The 21,339-nt window shown below is 40.8% G+C and overlaps 3 protein-coding genes across 7 annotated transcripts in view; all 3 read left to right on the plus strand.

Moving 5' to 3' along the window:
- Nucleotides 1-21,339, plus strand: part of LOC114686160 (protocadherin alpha-3-like) — a 196,369-nt gene that overhangs the window by 169,482 nt on the left and 5,548 nt on the right.
- Nucleotides 1-21,339, plus strand: part of LOC114686155 (protocadherin alpha-7) — a 206,055-nt gene that overhangs the window by 142,893 nt on the left and 41,823 nt on the right. The gene's annotated exons all lie outside the window — the stretch shown is intronic.
- On the plus strand, nt 14,112-17,276 carry LOC114686156 (protocadherin alpha-C2). Its single transcript, XM_028860805.2, is given in 3 exon segments — nt 14,112-16,389; nt 16,392-17,155; nt 17,157-17,276. Coding segments are annotated over 3 exon segments (2,571 nt in total). The 5' UTR covers nt 14,112-14,702.

Raw genomic sequence — 21,339 nt, forward strand, 5'->3', positions numbered from 1 at the left:
GAAGAACATATCTGAAAAAGAAATTTAAAAATAAAATATTATTTACAATAGCTACAAAAATAATAAAAGTGGTCTGAGGATGAAACTCAGTATTAGAACATTGGCCAAGCAGGTGCATGACCTTGGGTTCAGTCTCCAAGCACTGCATAAATAACGAATAAACAAATAAACAAATAATTGTAATACAAAAGAATAAATTTATAATGTAAAGGAGAAAATTCAGCCAAGTAGCTGAAAATTTGTACAATGAAAAGAATAAAACACTGATGAAAGAATAGAAGTCCCAAATAAATGGAAAGATATCCTCCTATGTACATGGAAGATTTATACTGTTAAATGTCTATATTCCGCAAACAATTTATAGGTTCAATGCAATCCCTATTGAAATTGTAATGATATTTTGATAGATGTAAGAAAAATATAAGGGAATACTTTAAAAACTTATATTACATTCAGTCAGAAAATCTGAAAGAAATGGATAAATTTCTAGAGTTGTCCAAACCACCAAATTTAAATCAAGAAGAAATCAACTACTTAAACTGACCAATAATAAATAAGGAGATCAAAACAGTGATTTAAAAAAACCCTGATGACTAAAAAATGTCCAGGCGCAGATGGATTCATGTAGAATTATACCAGACTTTCAAAGAAGATCTATAACCAATACTCCCTAAATTATTCCAATAATAGAAACAGAAGGAACACTTCAAACTCCTTCTATGAAGCTGATGTTACCCTAATACCAAAACCAGATAAAGACACAATAAAAACACGAAACTATAGACCAATATCCCTGGTGAACATAGATGCAAAACTCCTCAATAAAATACTTGCATGCCAAATACAGACACCTATCAAAAAGATTATCCACCACTTCCAGAGATGTAAGGATGGTTCAACATACATGAGTAAATATATACAATAAATATATAAATGGAATTAAAGACAAAAACCACTGGTCATCTCAATAGATTCAGGAAAGGCTCTTAGACAAAATCCAACATACTTTTATGATAAAAGTCCTATTGAGAGTAGGACTGGAGGGAACATGTCTAAACATAATAAAGTCTATAAATGACAAACACTCAGTAACATCATCCCAAATGGAGAAAAACCTGAAGCAATCGTATTAAAATCAGGAATGAGGCAGGGCTGTCCACTATCTCCATTCCTTTTCAGTATAGTACTTGAAGCCCTAACAATAAGACAAAAGAAGGAAAATAAAGGGATACAAATAGGAAACGAAGTCAAATTGTCCCTGTTTGAAGATGATATGATATTATACATAAGAAACCCCCAAACTCCCACCAGAAAGCTTGCAGAAACAATCAACAATTTTAGCAAATCGGCACAGTACAAAATCAGCTTAGGAAAAACAGTAACTTTTCTATACACCAAAACCAAACATTCTGAGAAAGAAATTGTGGACACACTCCCGTTTGTAACAGCCTTAAAAATCTAGGAATAAACCTAACCAAGAAGTTAAAGAACTTCACAATGAAAACTTTGAACTCTGAAGAAAGAAATCAAGGAAGATGCTATAGAATGGGAAGACATCCAATGCTCATGAATGAGTATAATATTGTGAAAATGACCATTTTGTCAAAAGCAGTTTATCAGTTCAATGTATCCCAAATCAAAATTCCCATAAAATTATTTTCAGACATAGAAAAAATCCTAAAATTTATATGGAACCACAAAAGACACTGGGTAGCCCAAAGCAATCCCGAGTAAAAGGGAAAATGCTGCAAAGATTAGCATTCAAAGTTTCAATATTTATTACAGAGCAGCAGTTATAAAAAACAGCATGGTATTAACATGAAAACAGACATTAGACCAATGGAACAAAACACAAGACCTAAACATGAGTGCACATAACTACAGCCACTTGATATCTGATGAAGATGCCAACACCATATTGGAGAAAAGACAGCTCTTCAAGCAATGGTGCTGGGAAAACTAGATGTCCACATGCAGAAGAATGAAATTAGATCCATCTCTATCATCTCGTACAATAATTAAATCCAAATGGATCAAAGACTTCAATGTAAAAACTGAAATGTGAAACTGCTAGAAGAAAACATAGACTGTCCCACACATGATAGAGGTATAGGAAAGGGCTTCCCGAATAGGATTCTATTTGCTCTGGAATTAGGGCCAGCAACTGAGAAGTGGGACCTCATAAAACTAAAGACTTTCTGTGAAGCACAGGGAATATTCGATTGAGCGAGGAGAAGCCCACAAAGTGGGAGAGGATCTTTGCCAGCTATGCATCTAATAGAGGATTAGTATCCAGAATATATAAAGAACTAAAAAAGCAAAATCAAGAAGACAAATAACACACCTAAGAAGTGAGCTATAAATCTGAACAGAGGGTTCCCAAAAGCAGAAATAAAAATGGTTTAAAGATATCTCAAAAAGTGTTAACCTCATTCTTAGCAATCAGGAAAATGCAAATTAAAACCAATTTGAGATTTCAACTCACCCCAGTAAAAATCGCCGAGACCAACAAAACAAGGGGCAACAAATGTTGGCAAGGATGTGGGGAAAGAAAAAAATGTAATCATGAAATTTGCAGGTCAGTTTAAGGAACTAGAAAAATGTTATACAGAGTGAGGTTTACCCAGATCCAGAAGGCAAATAGTGCTGGTTCCTAGCTCTGAATCTTAATGTGTGACTATGTAACCTGGAGTAACTACAGAAACTGGGGGATTTAAAAAGGACCATGTAGTGTGGAAGAAGGAGCTCTAGAGAAAATAGCAGAGCACAATACTAAGGTGGAAGTGGGGAAATAGTGAGAATGGGAGCTTTAGCTGGGGAGTGGGGATGGAGGGCCATACAGCTATAGCCCTTGGCTGCTTTCCAGAGGTTGATGGTAAATCCTTAATGCTGAAGACACCACACTTTGGACACAGGACTTGGGGGACACAAGCTGGATATGAGCTGGAAGCCCCCTCCCAGAACTTGAAGGTGCTATGCAAGCTTCCAGGGGATAAAAACAATCAATAGCCTTACCCACCTGTGAAGCTTACAATCTTCAACAATGACCATCATAGCAAGATATTCCCAAAGGTGAATAATGACACTTATATCTTGGGTTACCCCAAGGCATCTTGGGTAACCAACAGCTATCTGTTTTCACTTAAAACCCACTCAATAAGAGGGAATTCATGCCTGGAGCTATAAACATAGCCAAATAGCTATTGCTTGTAGGTCTATGAAACCTAGAAGAGATTCTACGATGGCCACTTTCCTAAATCAATATAGTTCCTAATTTCATTCTGCTTATCCTTAATACTCACAAGACGAGTGTAGCTTTTATCAAAGATGCTTTGTTTTGCAACAGGTCAAGACCATTACAGAGAAGCACAAGTGGTCAAAATGTGAGGAACCACTGACAGTTGGGTGCCCAGCACCAATCAATACATCTACAACATAGTTCCTACATCCAAGACTCAGGAAACATTGAGTAAGAGGAGATGGAAAGATTGTAAGAGCCAGAGGACTTTGCTATGAGACTGTGTTCCCTATATGTACCAGAGAAGCTACACCTATAAAATTTCAACAGTATGGTTGCTTAAACAAGTCCTGGACAATGACAATACCAGTTAACATGCCAATGTGGATGGGGAAATCTCACAAGGCCCTATCCCTAGATGAAAATCTACACACAATTAGTGGCTGCTGGGCAAGAGGAATCAATCTTTCCTAGGGATGAACCCCTTAATTGGTTATCCAATAACAAGTGGTAATCCCTACACACACACACACACACACACACACACACACACACACACACACACACGCAACAATAAATAAACCCAATAGGCTGTGTGTGTGTGTGTGTGTGTGTGTGTGTGTGTGTGTGTGTGTCTTAGTTACTTTTCTATTGCTCTGAGGAGACACTTTATTAAGGCACCTTATAAAAGAAAGAGTTTACTAGGGTTTCTATTCTAGGGGGTTAGAGCCATGACCTACAGCAAAGAGCATGGCAGTAGGTAGGCAGGGTGTTGGAGCAGTAACTGAGAGCTTACCTTGCTATCTGCAAGTAGGAGGCATGTAGAGAACTAATTGGGAATGGTGTGCACTTTGAGGTTTCAAAGTCCATCCCCCAATGACACATCTCTTCCAACAAGGCCACACCTCCTAATCCTTCCCAAAGAGTTCAACTAACAGAGAACCAAGTATTTAAACATATGAGTCTATGTGGGACATTTTTACTCAAACCATCACAGTGTGTGTGTGTGTGTGTGTGTGTGTGTGTGTGTGCGCGTGCGCGCGCACGCGCGCACATGTGTATAAAACAATAATAATGAAAGAAAAAGAGGCTATGAATTTGAGAAGGAACAGTAATTGGGGGTCAATAACATTGTGTCTAAAAATAATGTACATATTTTAGATAAAATGATTTATTGCTAAAATGTTAATGATAATCTCACCTATTGCAAAGGTCTTGCTAAGAGGCTTTCTTAATACTTCGTTACCACAGACCTTAAATTTCAAGGTGCATTATGTGTAGAACACAGTAAAAGTAAGTACAGAAGCTGGAGAGATTGCTCAGTGGTTAAGAGTACTGGCTGCTATTCCAAAGGACCTGGGTTCAAGCCCAGGAACCACGTGGTAGATCAAAAGCATCTGTTACTCCAATCCAGGGGATTCCACAGGCACTAGGCATGCACGTGGCGCACAGACATCCATGCAGGCAAAACAGCTGTACACACAAAACAGAACAATAAATTATATAAAAAATGTGTACAGTGAAATGAGAAATGCCTGTTGATACTAAAGTCTTTTCCTATATATTCAAACATGATAAAAATTTAATTTGTAAATTAGGCAAGTAAGAGATCAACAACAATAGCATAATAAAATAGAATAGATGTAACAATATTCTGCATTATAAGTCTCTACCTCTCCAATATCTTCTTGTTCTGTATTGTATTTTAAGTCCACAGTTGACAACAGGAAAATGAAGCTGTAGACAGTGAAGCCACAGATGAAGAGAGAAATTTTTACCCAGGTTTATTTTCAAGTTCTCAGATAGTTGCTTGATGTGTTTTAAACTTTATTTATTATTTAGTGTGTGTATATGCTATGTGTCTGTGTGTGTGTCCAAAAAAATTACTGTTAACAATGGTCACCCTAATGTATGATAGAACACTAAATTTCCAACTGTGATTTTTGAAATCACTAACTGACCTCTCCTTTTGTCAAGAGGATGCAATTTGTTGTCTTTGTAAGTGTCTGTTATGAGCTTAAATATACTGGATTCAGCTTCAAACCTGAAGTTTTAAGGCTTTGCTTAAATATTTCATTTATTCAAGAATCAAATCTAAGAGTTTAAAAAATATCTGCCTAAAAGGTTGAATGACTGGAGAGTTAGGTATGAACACATATTTTTAATGATACTGGTTTTAATGTTGCTGGATACATAGTAAAAATTATTTAAAACACTATAATACATTAGTCAAATTGAATGAAATAAATTCAAGTAAATGAGCTAAATTTCCCAGTGATTGTTTAGGCCTTTATGGAGCCATACAAATTAGATTATGAAACTTCTATTGAGGAAAGCAAAATGTTGTGGTAAACATGATTCTGTTCTTTTCTATACTATGAGCTAAAAATTTTGTAGATAAATCCTAAGTCAATTAATTAATTATCTTATTTACAACTGATGGGCGTGATAAAAGGCACAAAATGTGCAGAAGCATTTTAGTATGTCTGAATAAAATCTAAATGTAAATTATTTTAATTAAAAACCTCTCAGAGGGGCTGAAGAGATGGCTCAATGCTTAAGAGAACTTACTGCTCTTTCAGAGGTCCTGAGTTCAGTTCCTAGCAACCACTACAGTTTGCAATCCCTGTAACTCTAGTTCCAGGGGATCTGATGCTTTCTTCAGGCCTACACACAAACATACACACACATACACCTAAATAAATACAAATTTATTTTCTAAAAAAGAAAGCCTCTCAGAATAAATACATAAGCATGTATACAAGTACATTTTCAGAAATGTACCTAAATATTCAATTATGGAGTAAAAATGTTATGAAATATCTATGCAATGAATATTAGGTAACATTTACTCATAAGGAAACAGTTACATATGTGTATACATATATTATATAATACAGGGAAAGACATCCATCACATGCGTTAAATAAAAAATTAAAAACCAAAGTTTTACAATAGTATGTAGAGTGTGATTCCATTTGGCAAAATATATTTGATATATTTAAATATGCACGGATTAAAGTCTGGACAGATCTAACAATGCCAAGAAACAAGACTTAAAAGGACTTTAATTTTTACTGCTTTAAAGAATTAAATAAGTTGAATTTGGTTTAGTATATATTTCTAAATACTATTGCACCAAAATAAATAGAAAAACAAGAAAAATAAATAAATCAAAGGAAACAGCTTGACTTTATCAGGATTGTTGTTACATTTTTAAACCGGTTATCAGGTGTCACTATTGGCCCTTGGAAAGAATGATTTAAAAATCTCCCTTACTCCACAATTCCTGTTAGGTTGAGGAACAATATTCCACATATCCCATGTGTCATGACTTTCCAATATAGCCTGTGTGTGCACTGATTTATGCACCAATAAATGTTTCATACACGGTTAAAATTTTAAATGAACTTACAGCAATCGGATCACAGGTGTATTCGTTCAGCCTGAGAGTACTACAGAATGCCAGTCAGGGAAGGCTGTGATGAAAATTTCATTAGGGAGGATATTGAAGATCTGAGGTTGACAACTGCTATAATAGATGTGATACTGGATTAGAAAGATGGAAAGTGAAACTTCCACCTACTTTGACTTGAAATCAACTTCTCATTTCTGGTGACTGCCAAACTCTTCTGTTTCAACTTTTAGGTTTTAGTAAAGTTACCACTATATTATGTTGTATTCTGTGCCTTTACTGGAGAATTGGTCAATAGATTTAGACAAAGAGAAATCATAAATATTGATTTATTTGGAAGCTTTGTACACTTTTTTTTTCCTGTTATACTAGGAAAAGCTAAAGTTGGCATCAACTGAGGCACGTTGCTGTGGATGCATCCAGTGCAATGATATCTTTGAGAGCATTGGTTCGGTGATGCTCACAGACTCAAACCAGGTTTTTCTTCTCAATTCTTTCAGTATAGCATGCTTCATTCACTTGTGGAAGAAAAGAGTGGAAAACGTGAAGTAAAACAGAAGAATATGAATGTTATTTCTAAATAACTTATCAAAATGAGCTTTGTTAAGGTAATTATCTCACCATAATGCCTCAAGTTATCTTTTAATACTCATAAAAAATGAAATACATCTTACCTTGGCTAATTTTGATGACATATTTTATCATCCTTTCTCTGTTGTATGTATAGCTGCTAGATGAATTATAGTAAAATCCACCACTAGGAACATGAGTAGGATTTATGTCTGAAAAATCAAAGTCATCTGTAAAATCCCATGACTTACATGGAACATTTCAAGTGGGAAAATATTGCCTCCAGCCAGGGCAGAGAACACAAGAAGAGTTTAGCTTATTCAAGATGAATCCTTTTTTACAGCATGATTTTGGTAAATCTAACTTTAAATATGGAAGAGCAAAATGAAGTCGGAAAAAAAAGAAGTTTATAATTGTGAAAACAGCTACATAGGGTTCTATGTAAAATACTTGAAGTTAGTAGTTTCTGAGAAATAGCAAGATTCCTGTCAGAGGTGCGTGTGTAGTGGACAGATGTTAGATTACTAAAAAAAAAAAAAAAAAAAAAAAAAAAAAAAAAAAAAAAAAGATACAGGAGTCTGGGACAGAGCTCAGCATTTACCTAGTATGTACAAGGCCTTGGCTTCAATTTCCCAAATCCTCCCCCAAAATGATAAACAAAACAAAATGGAAAAGGAAAAGAGAAGAGGTGCCTGGGAGGAAAATGGAGAACATTTAATAAACGAGATCTTGTTAAACTAAAAATCTTCTGTACAGCAAAGGAAACAATTCAATGAAAAGACAGTCTACAGAATGGGACAAAATCTTTACAAACTATGTATCTGACAGAGATTAATATCTAGAATATGCAAGAGCTAAAAAAAAAACCCCTAAACAACAAGAAATCAAACAGTCAGATCAATAAATGGACTGATGATATGAGCAAACAATTCTCAAGTTATGCCATACGAATGGCCAATAAACATGAAAAATGTTCAATTTTACTAGCCATCATAAAAATGCAAATACAAACTACCTTGAGATTCCATCTCATCCAGTCAGAACAGAGTCATTAAACAATGAAAGACAACAAATGATGGCCTGGATGTGGACAAAGTGAGACTTTTATACACTGATAGTAGGAATGTGAGTTAGTCTAGCCACCAGGAAGTCCCTGTGGAGGTATCTCAAAAACCAAACAAAAGATCTTCCATATGACCCAGCTTGAACAAAACACAAGTAGATAAAAATGCAAGGAAAGATTCCTTTGAGGAGTAAAAGAGGCCTGGGAGGAAAAAGGCTTTCGGGAAAGTCTGATTAAGTCCTTTACCCATTTGGAATTGAGTATTTCTCCATCAATGCCAACCTCATTAGGATCTTATGAGAATTAAATGAGACTGGATATGTACAGAAGTAGGAAACTGTTAACTCTTAAGGAATTGTGATATAAATGGGACCTCAAAAGTCAACAATTATTGATATCTGGATGCTTAATGACATCCACAGCTGCCCACCTATGTTACTGTCTGTCTGTCGACCTACTATCTGTCTGTCGGTCTATCTATCCATAAAAATCAATGACCGTTTGGCTAAACCCCACTTGGGAACAAGGATGTTCTTTAGTGCCAAATCCCCTTTTTATTTTATTCTGTGGCTAAATCCCAAGAATTGCAAAGGAGAAACAGGGCCAAACACGGCTTTCTATTAAAATAAGAGGTCCAAAGTGATGAATGGAGACTTGGAACATGTTTTAATGGCAAACACAGGAGCCGGAAGTCAGCTTAAATACAAACTTACAAATTGGGGGCATGTACTGAAGCTCCAATGGAATATTGGTACTAATTTTGTGAATTAAGATGCCACTTGTCCTAGACAGTCATTAATCTTGTTCCAGAAGGGCTCAACTCGCTTCTGGATTGGCCTGTACAGTTGCTGCCTACTAGTCTTGAGTCATTGAGAAAATGCTGACTAGGATATGATAGAGGGTAGATCCCTGCAGTCCCTCATTAGAATTCCTTGGAGTTGAATCATTCCATTAATAAATACTCATTGGCACTGCTATTCAAAGAATTATAAAAACCACTTAGCTATACTGTATTGTCCTTTTCTTGCTTCATCTTGTCTTTGTAGGTAAGTAGGAAACTGTTAAACTCTCCATGAATTTCAGTTAAACTGTGTCTATAGCGCCCCATCATATATGATTCTGCCAATGAAAACTCCAAAACACATGTTTGGAAAACAAACAAACAAACAAACAAGCAAACAAGCAAGCAAGCAAGCAAGCAAACTTTATTTACGTATGTGTGAGCAGTTTGACCTTATTAGTTTTCAGATGAGCTAGAGCAGGTCCCAGTAAGAATGCCTTCATTTCTGAGTGTTCACAAGTAATTGCCTCAGTAATGTTGGAGTGTGGGAGGCATTTATATCAAACTCAAAGGCTTTTAAAAATTAGCATTTTTGTGGTCCATCTGTAAGTTATTTTAATGCCTTAAATGATCACTGAGGCATATCACATTATTTAAAATGTATCTATTGGTGTGTGTGTGTGTGTGTGTGTGTGTGTGTGTGTGTGTGTTGAAGCCTCAGCATACTTTCAGCACACCTATGGAGTCAGAGGACAGTCTTGGGGAGTCAGCGATCCACTTCCACTTTGTTAAGAAAAGGTCTCTTGTTTTCTCTACTCTGTGTAGCCCATGCTAGCTGGACCAAAAGCTTCTAGGCTCTCCTGTCTCTGCTTCTCGTCTCCATATACCTTTTATTATTGCTTTTATTCTTTCTCTGTCCTCTTAACCTTAAGTTTAAGTTCCATTTAACAATTGTATTTTATGAAATGGAAAAAAATGGTTTAGGTAAGATATTTTCCTAATGAATGTCAGCCTCCAAGCTCTGATTCTTGTTAGGTCACCTCAACTGAGAACACTGATAAAGTAAAATTTGATTTTTATCTGTTGGTATTAAGCTATCTGCCCCATGTCTTTAACCTGTCTCTACCTTCTTATTGTTAGTAACCTGAAGATGGCTTGAGTCTCTGGTTTATTCTAAACAATTCTGAGATGCCTTAGTCACATAGCTACAGCATATCAGTTTCTCATGACTAAAATTTCAGAAGATCCCCCCCCTAAAACCCAATTGTTAAACCCAAACATTTTCTTGATACATTCTTTCCAGGTAAAGGAGATATGAAAAAAAAATTCAGCTATCATTTCATATGGAAAACATTTCCATCCCTCCTGGTCCTTGGAAGACTACACCTTCATAATGGCATTATCTTGCTGCAGAGTATTTTCTTTGTGAAGAGGGAGATCAAGAGTCCTGTCCCTTTTTAACAAGATAAAGATTTTGAATCAGTGTCTCACTGGCCTTGAATTCATGAGCTTCCTGCCTCTGCCTCTTGAGGGTTGGTATTAGTTATATAAGAGTGCTCCTATGCCTATTATGAGATGTCACTTTAAAAATTATGTCACACTAACTCTTAATGGTGTCTGTTTGTCCCTCTTTTTATTGTGTAATACATGCTTAGTTTGTAGTGTAACATTCATTCACCAGTTATAAATAAAAATTAGAGGCCAGGCATGGTGGTACATGCCTGTAATTCTAGCACTTGGGAGTTGGATGCAGGAGGATCAGAAGTTCATGGCCAGCCTTGGCTACACAGCCAACTCAAGGCCAACCTGGGCTACACAAGACACTGTCTCAAAACAACAAAGTTTTTAAAAAGAAAAGAAAATTAGATTTTCCTATTTGTGACACATATTCCTATAATGGCCAGCAGAAAGCCTGGTAAAATTAGTGACTAGTCAGTATATCCTTTTTGTCCTACGTCCCCAAACTTCAAGTCATTTGGTTACTCAAAGTAAAATGATTTATAATGATGCAGGTAATAAAGGAAAATTGATGTGAATTAGGACAATTTTCTGAGTTTGAGTATTTTTCTTGCAGTCTTAATTCTGTTGTGATTGGGTTTTGCTGCTGTGCTCAATGATCTCATGGGAGATGTATTTTACAAATATAATTAAGAAATACAATTGAGGAATATGATTTTGCAGTTCTTGTCTAGCACAAGGGTGAACGAAAACAATGCTCTGTCTTACGACTCTTTTTTATCATGTCACTTTTTATTAATTAAATTGAGAAGTAATTTTATTTTGTGATTAGTAATTTTACTAGATAGTTGGGTATAAGTTTTTCCTGGGGCTGGTTTTGTGGCACTTGCTGCTCTTCCAGAGGACCTGAGTTTGATCTCACCTGCACCCATATTGGGTGGATCATAACCACTTTAACTCTAACTTCAGGGGATCTGAGATCTGTTCTGGCCTCAGTGGGTACCCCTACACACATGTCAGATGCTCACAAAGACACATAAAACAAACAAACAGAAAAGAAGTGATACACACACATACACACACAATGTTGATATAAAAGAGTTGCTTCTTTTTATTTTCAAGACACAGGATAAGTTCTAGAAATACTTGAAAACTTTGGAAAAACTAGACTTTGAATATATACTCACTTGTCCCCAGCCACCATTTGCTTCTTAAATGTCATAGTTGCTTATCTGTGTTTAAGGAGTCATTCAGCATATAGATGATTAGTCAAAATGTCATTTGATACTGACAATTGTTACACTTAATAAATACCACTACTGCCAATAACAATAGTGTGCTTGTCAGATACTGTCCAAATAACTTATTAGTTATTCTAATCTTAACAATAACCCCAAGGGTTTTATTTTTGTTTCCTCTATTTAAAACAAGCAAACTGAAGGTTAGGTGCTGAAAGATACATAGATATAGCCTTTAGCAGAGGTGCAACTACCTTGGGATTTTGTGTTCCCAATCAGTTTTATCCTGCTTTTTAACTAGAACTCTTAAAGGTAGAAAGGAAGGAATGTACAGTGGTATGACTGAGACGTAGTATAAATTAGTATGAATGTTTGTAGGTGAAACACTTAGCAACGGTTTGAGCAATCACATTCCAAACATTGGGAAGGTTGGCAGGAACCTCAGTATGATAGCGTGAGGCAGGAAACCACTGTGGTGCCAGAGAGAATACCATCTCTTCAGTATTTAGTCTCTGGAAAGGAGGCTAATTTTGCTGCTGCTTTTTCTCCTCCTTTCAGTCACTGAGGGAGTAAATACTAGTCGGAGCTTATCATTCTGAAAAACAAAAATGGACATCTCAGCCGGTACTCTTGCTGAATGATAATATGGCTGAAAGACAAATTCTGCTCCCCCCCCCTTGAGGCACAGCACTGGGGGCTTCTGTTAAAAACACCACAAAGCCCTTGTCACTTTTATCTCTCCCTTAAGTGCCTGTGATCTTTTCAGGGGCAGAGGACCATGCATGGTCAACAGTCGGTGGCTTTGGGCCATGGTGGCAGCGCCTGGGAGGGCTGGAGGAGCTGAGAGGAAGAAAGGTCACTTTTCCTGACAACTTATAACTTGATTCCACTTACAGGCCATTTGTTTTCTGAAATAAGTAATGGGTGAGGACATAGGCCAGGTCTACAATTTGTGCACTTGAGAGATTAAGGCTCCCGGAGATCAAATTACTACAGCAAACAGAGCTACTGGGGGATGTTTGGGAAGGATACAGGCAGAAGAGGGAGAAGCCAGGGGCCTTAGAAAGGAGACAGGAATAGATTTTGATGGAAACTGCTTTCCCACTCTGCACCCTTGATGGAACAGAGAGGACAAATAGGCAGGCATGGGAGGAAACCTAGCTTCTCTAGAAGGGATCGGTTAGGTTGTGGAACACTTAGTAAGTTGAAGGAAGGATGGTCTTCGAAATCTGGGGCTCTGTCAACTTGTCCTCTCAAGGAGGGAAGCATGCCAAATGTCAGGTCTCACTCTGGCTTCCTTCCAGTGCATCGCTAGAAAGTTACCCAAGGGGCTGTCTATGTAGCTCAAGGATACTGGGAGAAAAAGGAACGTTTCAGTGAATGGAGTTTGCATGGGGAGCTGTAGTTTCGAGCCTTCCTGGGAGAGATGAGAGGGCTGGGAAAGCTGACTATTCAGAAACCGGGGAGGCAATGACACAGCACAGAACGGCCTCCTCTGCTCCTTCAGCTTCCTTTCTCACTGAAGAGAATTTGTGTGTGGCCTCTGTAGCAATTTAAGGGGAGTCAAAGGGGGGCACAGAGGTACAGGAGCCCCCCCAGCTCTGTATTTACAGAAGGTGAGCTGTAACCATCGAAATTACTGCTATTGTAAGATGAATCCCAGTTCCCTACGTTTTGCTTAATAACAGCATGGTGCTATTTTTTTTTTTTTTTAATTTCTTTCTGCGAAGCATTACCGAGTTCAAATTCCAGCCAGGCTGGGCAGACTGAGAGTAACTGTCCTGATTTAATGGCTTTGTAGGCTCTTGACGACATTGTCATCCATTAAAGGGGAAAAAATTAATCACTCTCGAAAGAAAATGTCTTGAGCGATAAATGAAAAAGGTTTGAAGTAAGATTAGGAAAAGCACGAGGGAAGAATCCCTTGAAATTTTACTAGATTTTTTTTCCTACTGTGATCGAAGCAGGTTGAACACGAGTTTTTCTTGAAGCTTTACAGAGTCAGTTGTTTAAGGAGAGAATTTAAACACGGAAATATTGGTTAATTGCCAAAATACACACTGAAAGTTAAGGCACGTGGCTGGGAGCCGGACTGAATGCTGGATCCCAGGATGCTTGCTTTTGGCTTGCTCCCGGGAAGAAGGCACCACTCACTTCTTTGCCCTTTGCCCTAGGAGTTAAAGGATTTCTGTACTTCTAAGCAATGTGGCCGGGAAGGTGTGGGGGGTCAGATAAACAACTGGTCCGCATTTCAAAAGCCCCTAAAGCACCTCCCCAGCGTTTACTTTCTCTGACTGTCAAGGCACCGCCCAGGTCCCCCTACAGTTTATTTTCCTGGATGACGCTTTGAAATCTTGACGTGGGGAGCTGATAGTCGGAGTTCTAGGGACTCAGCTGCTTTTCTCAGGCTAATCTTAACAAGACGCGTTAAGCCTGCTGGGGAGCGGGGAGACTTAGAAGAGCAGGACCGTGGGGGCAGGGAGAAAGGGAGTGGCCGCGTTCCCGCGGTCTGCTGGGATTCGGCGGGTCGAGGATGAAGGAGATGGGGCTGGAGTAGACGGAGTGGCAGGGCGGTGCACGGTCGCAGTCTGCCGCCACTTGGGTGCGGAATCCGAGCTGGACTTGCAAAGCACCCCCTCCCCCTCCGCTTCTCCCTCCCTCTCCTTAGAGCATCAGCAGCGGCGGCGGCGGCGACAGTCGCAGAAAACCGAGACCCGTGGAGCGCCTGGAGGCAAGTGGAGGAGCTGGGATATGGGGTGTCATCGGGGGCGGCAGGGCCCGGAGCCCTTGAGAACGCCTGGGAAGGGAGCGGCCTCGGGCGTTTGTAGCGCGTGAGCCGTGAAGAGCCGCGAGGGCGGAGGCGGGGCCCGGCGAGGAGCAGGCTCACCAAGCTGCTGCCTCCCGCCCAGCCCCGGCTGCCTCCGCCAGGGCCGGCGGCTATGGAGCAGGCGGGCACCAGACCTGGGGCGACAGAGCATCCGCGACCCCGGCGGCCCTTGCCCTGGCTGCTGTATCTGTCTTTCCGGCTGCTGCTGGTGCTGCTGCCAGGCCCAGCGGCCTCCCAGCTACGATACTCGGTGCCGGAGGAGCAGAGACCGGGCGCGCTGGTGGGCAACGTGGCCAGAGCCTTGGGGCTGGAACTGCGGCGCTTGGGACCCGGCTGCCTGCGCATCAACCATCTGGGTGCACCCAGCCCGCGCTACCTGGAGCTGGACTTGACGAACGGAGCGCTCTTCGTCAACGAGCGCATCGATCGCGAGGCACTGTGCGAGCAGCGGCCTCGTTGCCTGCTCAGCTTGGAAGTGCTGGCGCACAACCCGGTGGCAGTGAGCGCGATCCAGGTGGAGATATTGGACATCAATGATAACTCGCCGCGCTTTCCGCGGCCGGACTACCAGCTTCAGGTAAGCGAATCCGTGGCACCTGGAGCGCGGTTTCACATAGAGAGCGCACAGGACCCCGACGTCGGCGCCAACTCAGTGCAGACCTACGAGCTCAGCCCCAGCGAGCACTTTGAGCTGGACCTTAAACCCCTGCAGGAGAATAGCAAGGTGCTGGAGCTCGTGCTGCGGAAGGGCCTAGACCGCGAGCAGACCGCCTTGCACCACTTGGTTCTCACTGCGGTGGACGGGGGCATTCCAGCTCGCTCAGGCACGGCTCAGATCACCGTTCGAGTCCTGGACACTAATGACAATTCTCCTGCCTTTGACCAATCCACTTACCGCGTTCAACTGCGGGAGGACGCTCCCCCAGGCACGTTGGTAGTGAAGTTGAATGCTTCGGACCCGGATGAGGGTTCGAATGGTGAACTCAGGTACTCCCTGAGCAGCTACACATCAGACAGGGAGAGACAACTCTTCAGCATCGATGCCACTACAGGGGAAGTGAGAGTAAGTGGAACTCTGGATTATGAGGAGTCTTCCTCCTACCAGATCTACGTGCAAGCGACTGACCGGGGACCAGTGCCCATGGCGGGTCACTGCAAGGTGTTGGTGGACATTATGGATGTTAATGATAATGCTCCAGAGGTGGTGCTCACAGACTTATACAGCCCAGTGCCTGAGGATGTTGCTCTCAACACTGTTGTGGCCCTTCTCAGTGTGAATGACCAAGATTCAGGCTCCAACCGGAAAGTGAGTCTGGGTCTGGAGGCTTCCCTGCCTTTCCGGCTGAATGGCTTTGGAAACTCCTATACACTAGTGGTGAGTGGCCCACTGGATCGGGAGCGGGTAGCTGCCTACAACATCACAGTGACAGCCACTGACGGGGGAATACCACCACTCACATCTCAAAGGACACTGCAGGTTGAGGTCTCTGACATCAACGACAACCCCCCAAGCTTCCTGAAGGACTCCTATTCCGTCTACATCCAGGAAAACAATCTGCCGGGTGTGTTGCTTTGCACAGTGCAAGCCACAGACCCAGATCAAAAGGAGAATGCAGAGGTGACTTACTCACTCCTAGACAGGGAGATTCAAGGGCTGCCGGTCACCTCCTACGTCTCCATTAACAGTGCCAGTGGTAGCCTTTATGCTCTCAATTCCTTTGACTATGAGAAATTTCGAGAGTTTTTTGTGACTGTGGAGGCCCAGGACAAGGGGAGGCCACCACTGAGCAGCACTGTGACGCCAATGTGTATGTGGTGGACATGAATGACCACGCCCCTCATATTCTATACCCTACCTCAACTAATTCATCAGCAGCCATTGAGATGGTGCCTCGGACCGCCCCTGCTGGCTACCTGGTCACCAAAGTCATAGCCATGGATTCAGACTCCGGGCAGAATGCTTGGCTCTTTTACCATTTAGTCCCAACTTCTGACTCGGACCTCTTTAAAGTAGAGCTTCACACAGGAGAGATCAGGATTACCAGAAAGATTGGAGATGAGAGTGGTACCACTTTCAACCTGACTGTGGTGGTGCGTGACAATGGGGAGCCACCTCTATCAGCCACTGTGGCCATCACAGTAGCTGTGGTGGACAGGGTTTCTAAAATGCTCCCCGACACTCAGAGACATACAAAGAGTGCTCGGACATACTCTGAAATCACACTTTACCTGATAATCGCATTAAGCACAGTGTCTTTTATATTTCTCTTGACAATCATCATTTTGAGCATCATCAAGTGCTACCGCTACACTGCTTACGGCACAGCATGCTGTGGAGGCTTCTGTGGAGTGAGGGAGCGGAGCCCTGCGGAACTGTACAAACAGGCCAATAACAATATTGATGCCAGGTTACCGCATGGCCTCAAAGTACAGCCTCACTTCATTGAGGTTCGAGGCAATGGCTCCCTCACCAAGACCTACTGCTACAAGGCCTGCCTGACAGCAGGTTCAGGGAGTGACACTTTCATGTTTTACAACACAGGGGCCCAGACAGGGCCAGGGCCAGGGCCAGGGAGCCCAAGCCTCGGTGACTGACAACAGGCATCTCACCGGCCAAAGTGGGCAGAGTGCCGGGAACCTGATTATCCTAAAAAATGAGGCTGTCACTCAAAATGAGGTGAGATAGTGATCGAAGTGTCTTCTAGAAAGCCATGCATTTTTTTTTTCACGTGTCCCAAACTTCCCCCAGTCCCATGTGGTTGGCCTTACTGATTTATTATCACCAACAAGGTTTAATTGAATATTAATGGTATCTCTGATCTTATTATAACCTGCTGTTTGCTCTCTAGAAAATAAGCCCTGGAGAATTATCTTACTTACCATTTTCTAATGGCACATGTGAAGAATTGGCCATAAAAGTATTTGAGAAGTGAGGATTAGTCTTAGGTATTTTTTGTTGAAGCACAGCTCTGTATAAATAGAACACATCTGGGAATAAGGGTTATATACTGGGAGGTAATGTGAGGTTCGAGGAGAAATGACCTCTGCTCTTTCATCTGCAGGGTAATTCTTGGGGCTTTAAAAATATATATAAGTTCTCAGACCTCCAGAGATGTGTGGTGACCACTGGGTACTGTTGCTGTTTTTAATCTTGGACGTCCAAGTAAAAAAATTATTGGCTATTGGCAGGTGGATCTCTGTGAGTTTGAGGCCAGCCTGGTCTACATACAGAGTTCCAAGCCAGCTGTGAGACCTTGTCCCTAAAACTTATTCAGTTAATTATGCAGGACTAATGTGATAGGCTTTTCCGGAAATTCACACTGAAAGTGTAGAATGCAGTCCTCACTCTGAAACTGGAGTGTGCAGTGGCTGGATGCTGTGGTCACTCTGTGGAAGGCCGTGAGGGGGGATGAATGGTAGCAAGCCAGAGAAAATGAGTGCACGTTTGTCTGGTCGGCTGAGGGAACTCATAGAAGGAGGGGGCTGGGAGTATGTAGGGATGGTGAAGACCAGGACAAGTTCTGACTGGGGAATAAGAGATGAAGAACTCCAACCTCGCCACCTTCCTTAGCATACTCAGAATTCATCTTAAGGTGAGGTCTCAGCATTTGCTTTAAACATCTTTAATGTCAATAACCTTCTGATTCCATGTTAACAATTTCTGTGCTTTTGATGACATGTAGAGTATAATTTCCAGGCCTTTCAGGTCTTTAAGTTAAACGACAATACTCTGAAAGCATGTGTTCATTTTCTGGACCTGAAATTAGTCGTGCAATAGTGTAAAGGGCTTAGAAAGTGGCCTGTGTTGTACACGATGGTTAGCATATGTGCTGGTTCTGACTTTTAAGTAGGCCAGAATGCTCATTATAATGAAGAATGCATAGGACTTATTGAAAAGTACATTAATGTGTAGGTATAATTCAGTAGTAGCTCTCTGTGCATGCTTGAAATAGTAGGAGTCTGCCTTGTGTTCCTTTAAACTTGGATTTCAAAGCAAAATCCTGTCCTATAGAGGGGTGAATTTACTGTCCAAATAACTACTATGTAGCTAGGACTCTGAGAGTCAGCACAAAATGACTTAATAGTATTTGTTTTTCCTATAGTTTGTGACTTTTCACCAGCATATTGCTCTGGTTTACTAATGTCTATATTTCCACATCCAAAGTTCATGGCCATCTTAAGGGGAGTAATGCGTAAGCCACAGAATCTCTCTTCTTGATTGTCAGTAGATTGTATTTTTCATTTTCCTCTGGCTATTAGTCACTTATCAGAAGAGCCTGAACGTAGTCAATGCTGAGCAGTCATGGAGGAAGATTGCAGAGTAAGAAAGGGGGAGAAGGAAGTAGGAGGGAAGTGGGGCATGGAAGCATTTCCAGAATTGTTACATCGTAGCTTCTGGAAGCCTGTAAAAATGATTTGTCTTTAAATAGGGATGCTCTAGACATTTGCTTAACAAGTCCAGGTGGTGTCCTTTGGGGCTGGGGCAGCCTGCAGGTGGTGAAGAGGCATGGAGAGCAAGCCAGGCCAGGTTCAACTTTGCCACCAGCTGTGTGCTGGAAGCTTAGAAAAATGACATGCTTGTCCTTTCTCCTTTGACCCAACGCTTGGGGCATTTTGATGCATGAACTATTTCTGTCTTACATTGACCTGTATGTTAATAGTTACTATGGCACACACACCTACAATGGAGGGATAAAATTATGTCAGAAAGTGATTGCTTTTGTGGGATTTTGCCAAGAGAGTGCACAAATTTAGCAAAGGCAAATGATACCTAATAGACGTCTCTCAGAATTCAGTCAAGTGTCCTAAGGTCTATAGCTCTTAAGTTATTGCAGTTATGGAGAAAATGTGAGTCCCATTGCTATAGCATGGCAAAATGGTGATAGAAGTCAGTCTGTTTTGAAAATCATCATGACTAGGTCAAGCTGACTTTCCCAGGTAAGGCTTTCTCTTTCCTTACCTAGTTACTGCAGATGGCAGGCGGGTGCTGGAATGCTACTAATGCTGTGTGCCAACATTTAAATTAGATGGAGACTGGAAATGAAGAATGAAGGAATTTGTGCTCATTGACCACTCTGCTATAGAAAAAGTACTCTACTTTGCAATATGTATATACGGGATTTCATTTCTTGTGAGTTTTACGTGAAACAAACATTATCAGAGAGGTTATATAACACAACACACTGCTAGTTATATTTTAAGTCACATCTATTTGACTCTAAAGCCTATCTATGTTTTCTTCAATAGTAGTAGTAAACAGAAATCCCAATATATATATATTTATATATTGGCATGGGATATTCGGGCAGAATGCTACTGCCAGCTATTTATTTATTTACAGATTTACTATTGGCAAAATTTATTCAGAGCTTTTGTCCTTGTTTTTTCACTCTGTAAGCTTTCTTTTGTTGCTTGTTAAACATCAACATTTAGCAGCAGACTTTGATCTTTAGGTAGACTTTACTGTGTTTTTTGTTTGTTTGTTTTGTTTTAATTTCCTGAGTTGTGCTATGACGGCTTTTTGGCAACAGGGCAGAATTTCTCTTTGGAGCCTTCTGAAAACCTAAAGTGAATGTAACTGGCACCTCTTTCAGAGTTTCCATGAAAAGAGACCGAATCCTAAGATTGATTGCTAATGAGTCATTTTGAGTACTCAGTAGCACAGCATGTGAAATCATAAAGGAGTAGCAGAGAGATTTAAGCTTGGCTTCACTTTTATGTGTAATGAAGCAATTTACAGTCATCAGATCCTCAGTTATCACTACCCACTGTATGTGCATATCCAACTTAAATCCAGACATGGGGATCTGAAAGAGTTAATGTAATCTTTTAGTGTTACCAAATACATTTCCTCTAGGACTGACTTTGCCATCTGGTGGCTCTGTCCTGGAATGATTTACACTCAATATACAGTAACGTGATGGTGTGTTTTTAAAATTGCAAAATGGTCAGACTAGACAAAGCTGCTTTTTTGGAGACAGTCTAGGCTGGCCTCTAGCTCAACACATAGTTGAGAATGACCTTGAATTCCTGATCCTCATGAGTGATTATAGGCATGGATACCACACCATACAAGAGCAGCAGATTTTATTTTATATTCATTATTTTTATGGGCATGTATGTGTGCCTACAAGTTTATTTGCACTACAAGTGTTTCAGAGCCCACAGAGGGCAGTAGAAGGCATTAGATCCCCCAGGAACTGGAATTACAGGCAGTTGTGAACCACTATGTGGGTCCTGGTCCCTGATCTTCTGCAAGGGCAGTGAATACTCTAAACCACTGAGTCATCTCTCAAGCTCCAAGGCAAAGAAATTTTAACCATGAATTTCTATTCTAGCACTTCATCTTTGATGACCAGTTTTTAGTGGGTGGGGCTGTTTAGTGTTGCCATTTTCTTATCGGCTATAGGGCTGTCCTGAGGGGAAAAGTTTACTTTTCTTGGTCTAATAATACAGTGTTTTCTTCAAATGACTTCCTTCCTCATTTTTTCTCCACAGAGACAGTTGAGCCAAAAGTAACAATGGCTAAGTTCTTCTCTGTGTCTTTAGACATATTCTTATTGATGAAGAAATGTTTTCTGTGGCTTGATTGGCCTTGACCTACCCTTTCCTCTGACCCCACCATGAGCTATCACATGGACATCTGGTCTTACTCAGAACACTGCAGGGGCACAGCTTGGCATAGTATGCATTGTCTATTGGCACTCTCTCTGCCTGTCAGAATAGCAGCTTCATTTCTGGATTCTTGC

Source organism: Peromyscus leucopus, chromosome 19 (assembly GCF_004664715.2).
Source record: "Peromyscus leucopus breed LL Stock chromosome 19, UCI_PerLeu_2.1, whole genome shotgun sequence".
In the NCBI taxonomy this organism is placed as follows: Eukaryota; Metazoa; Chordata; class Mammalia; order Rodentia; family Cricetidae; genus Peromyscus; species Peromyscus leucopus.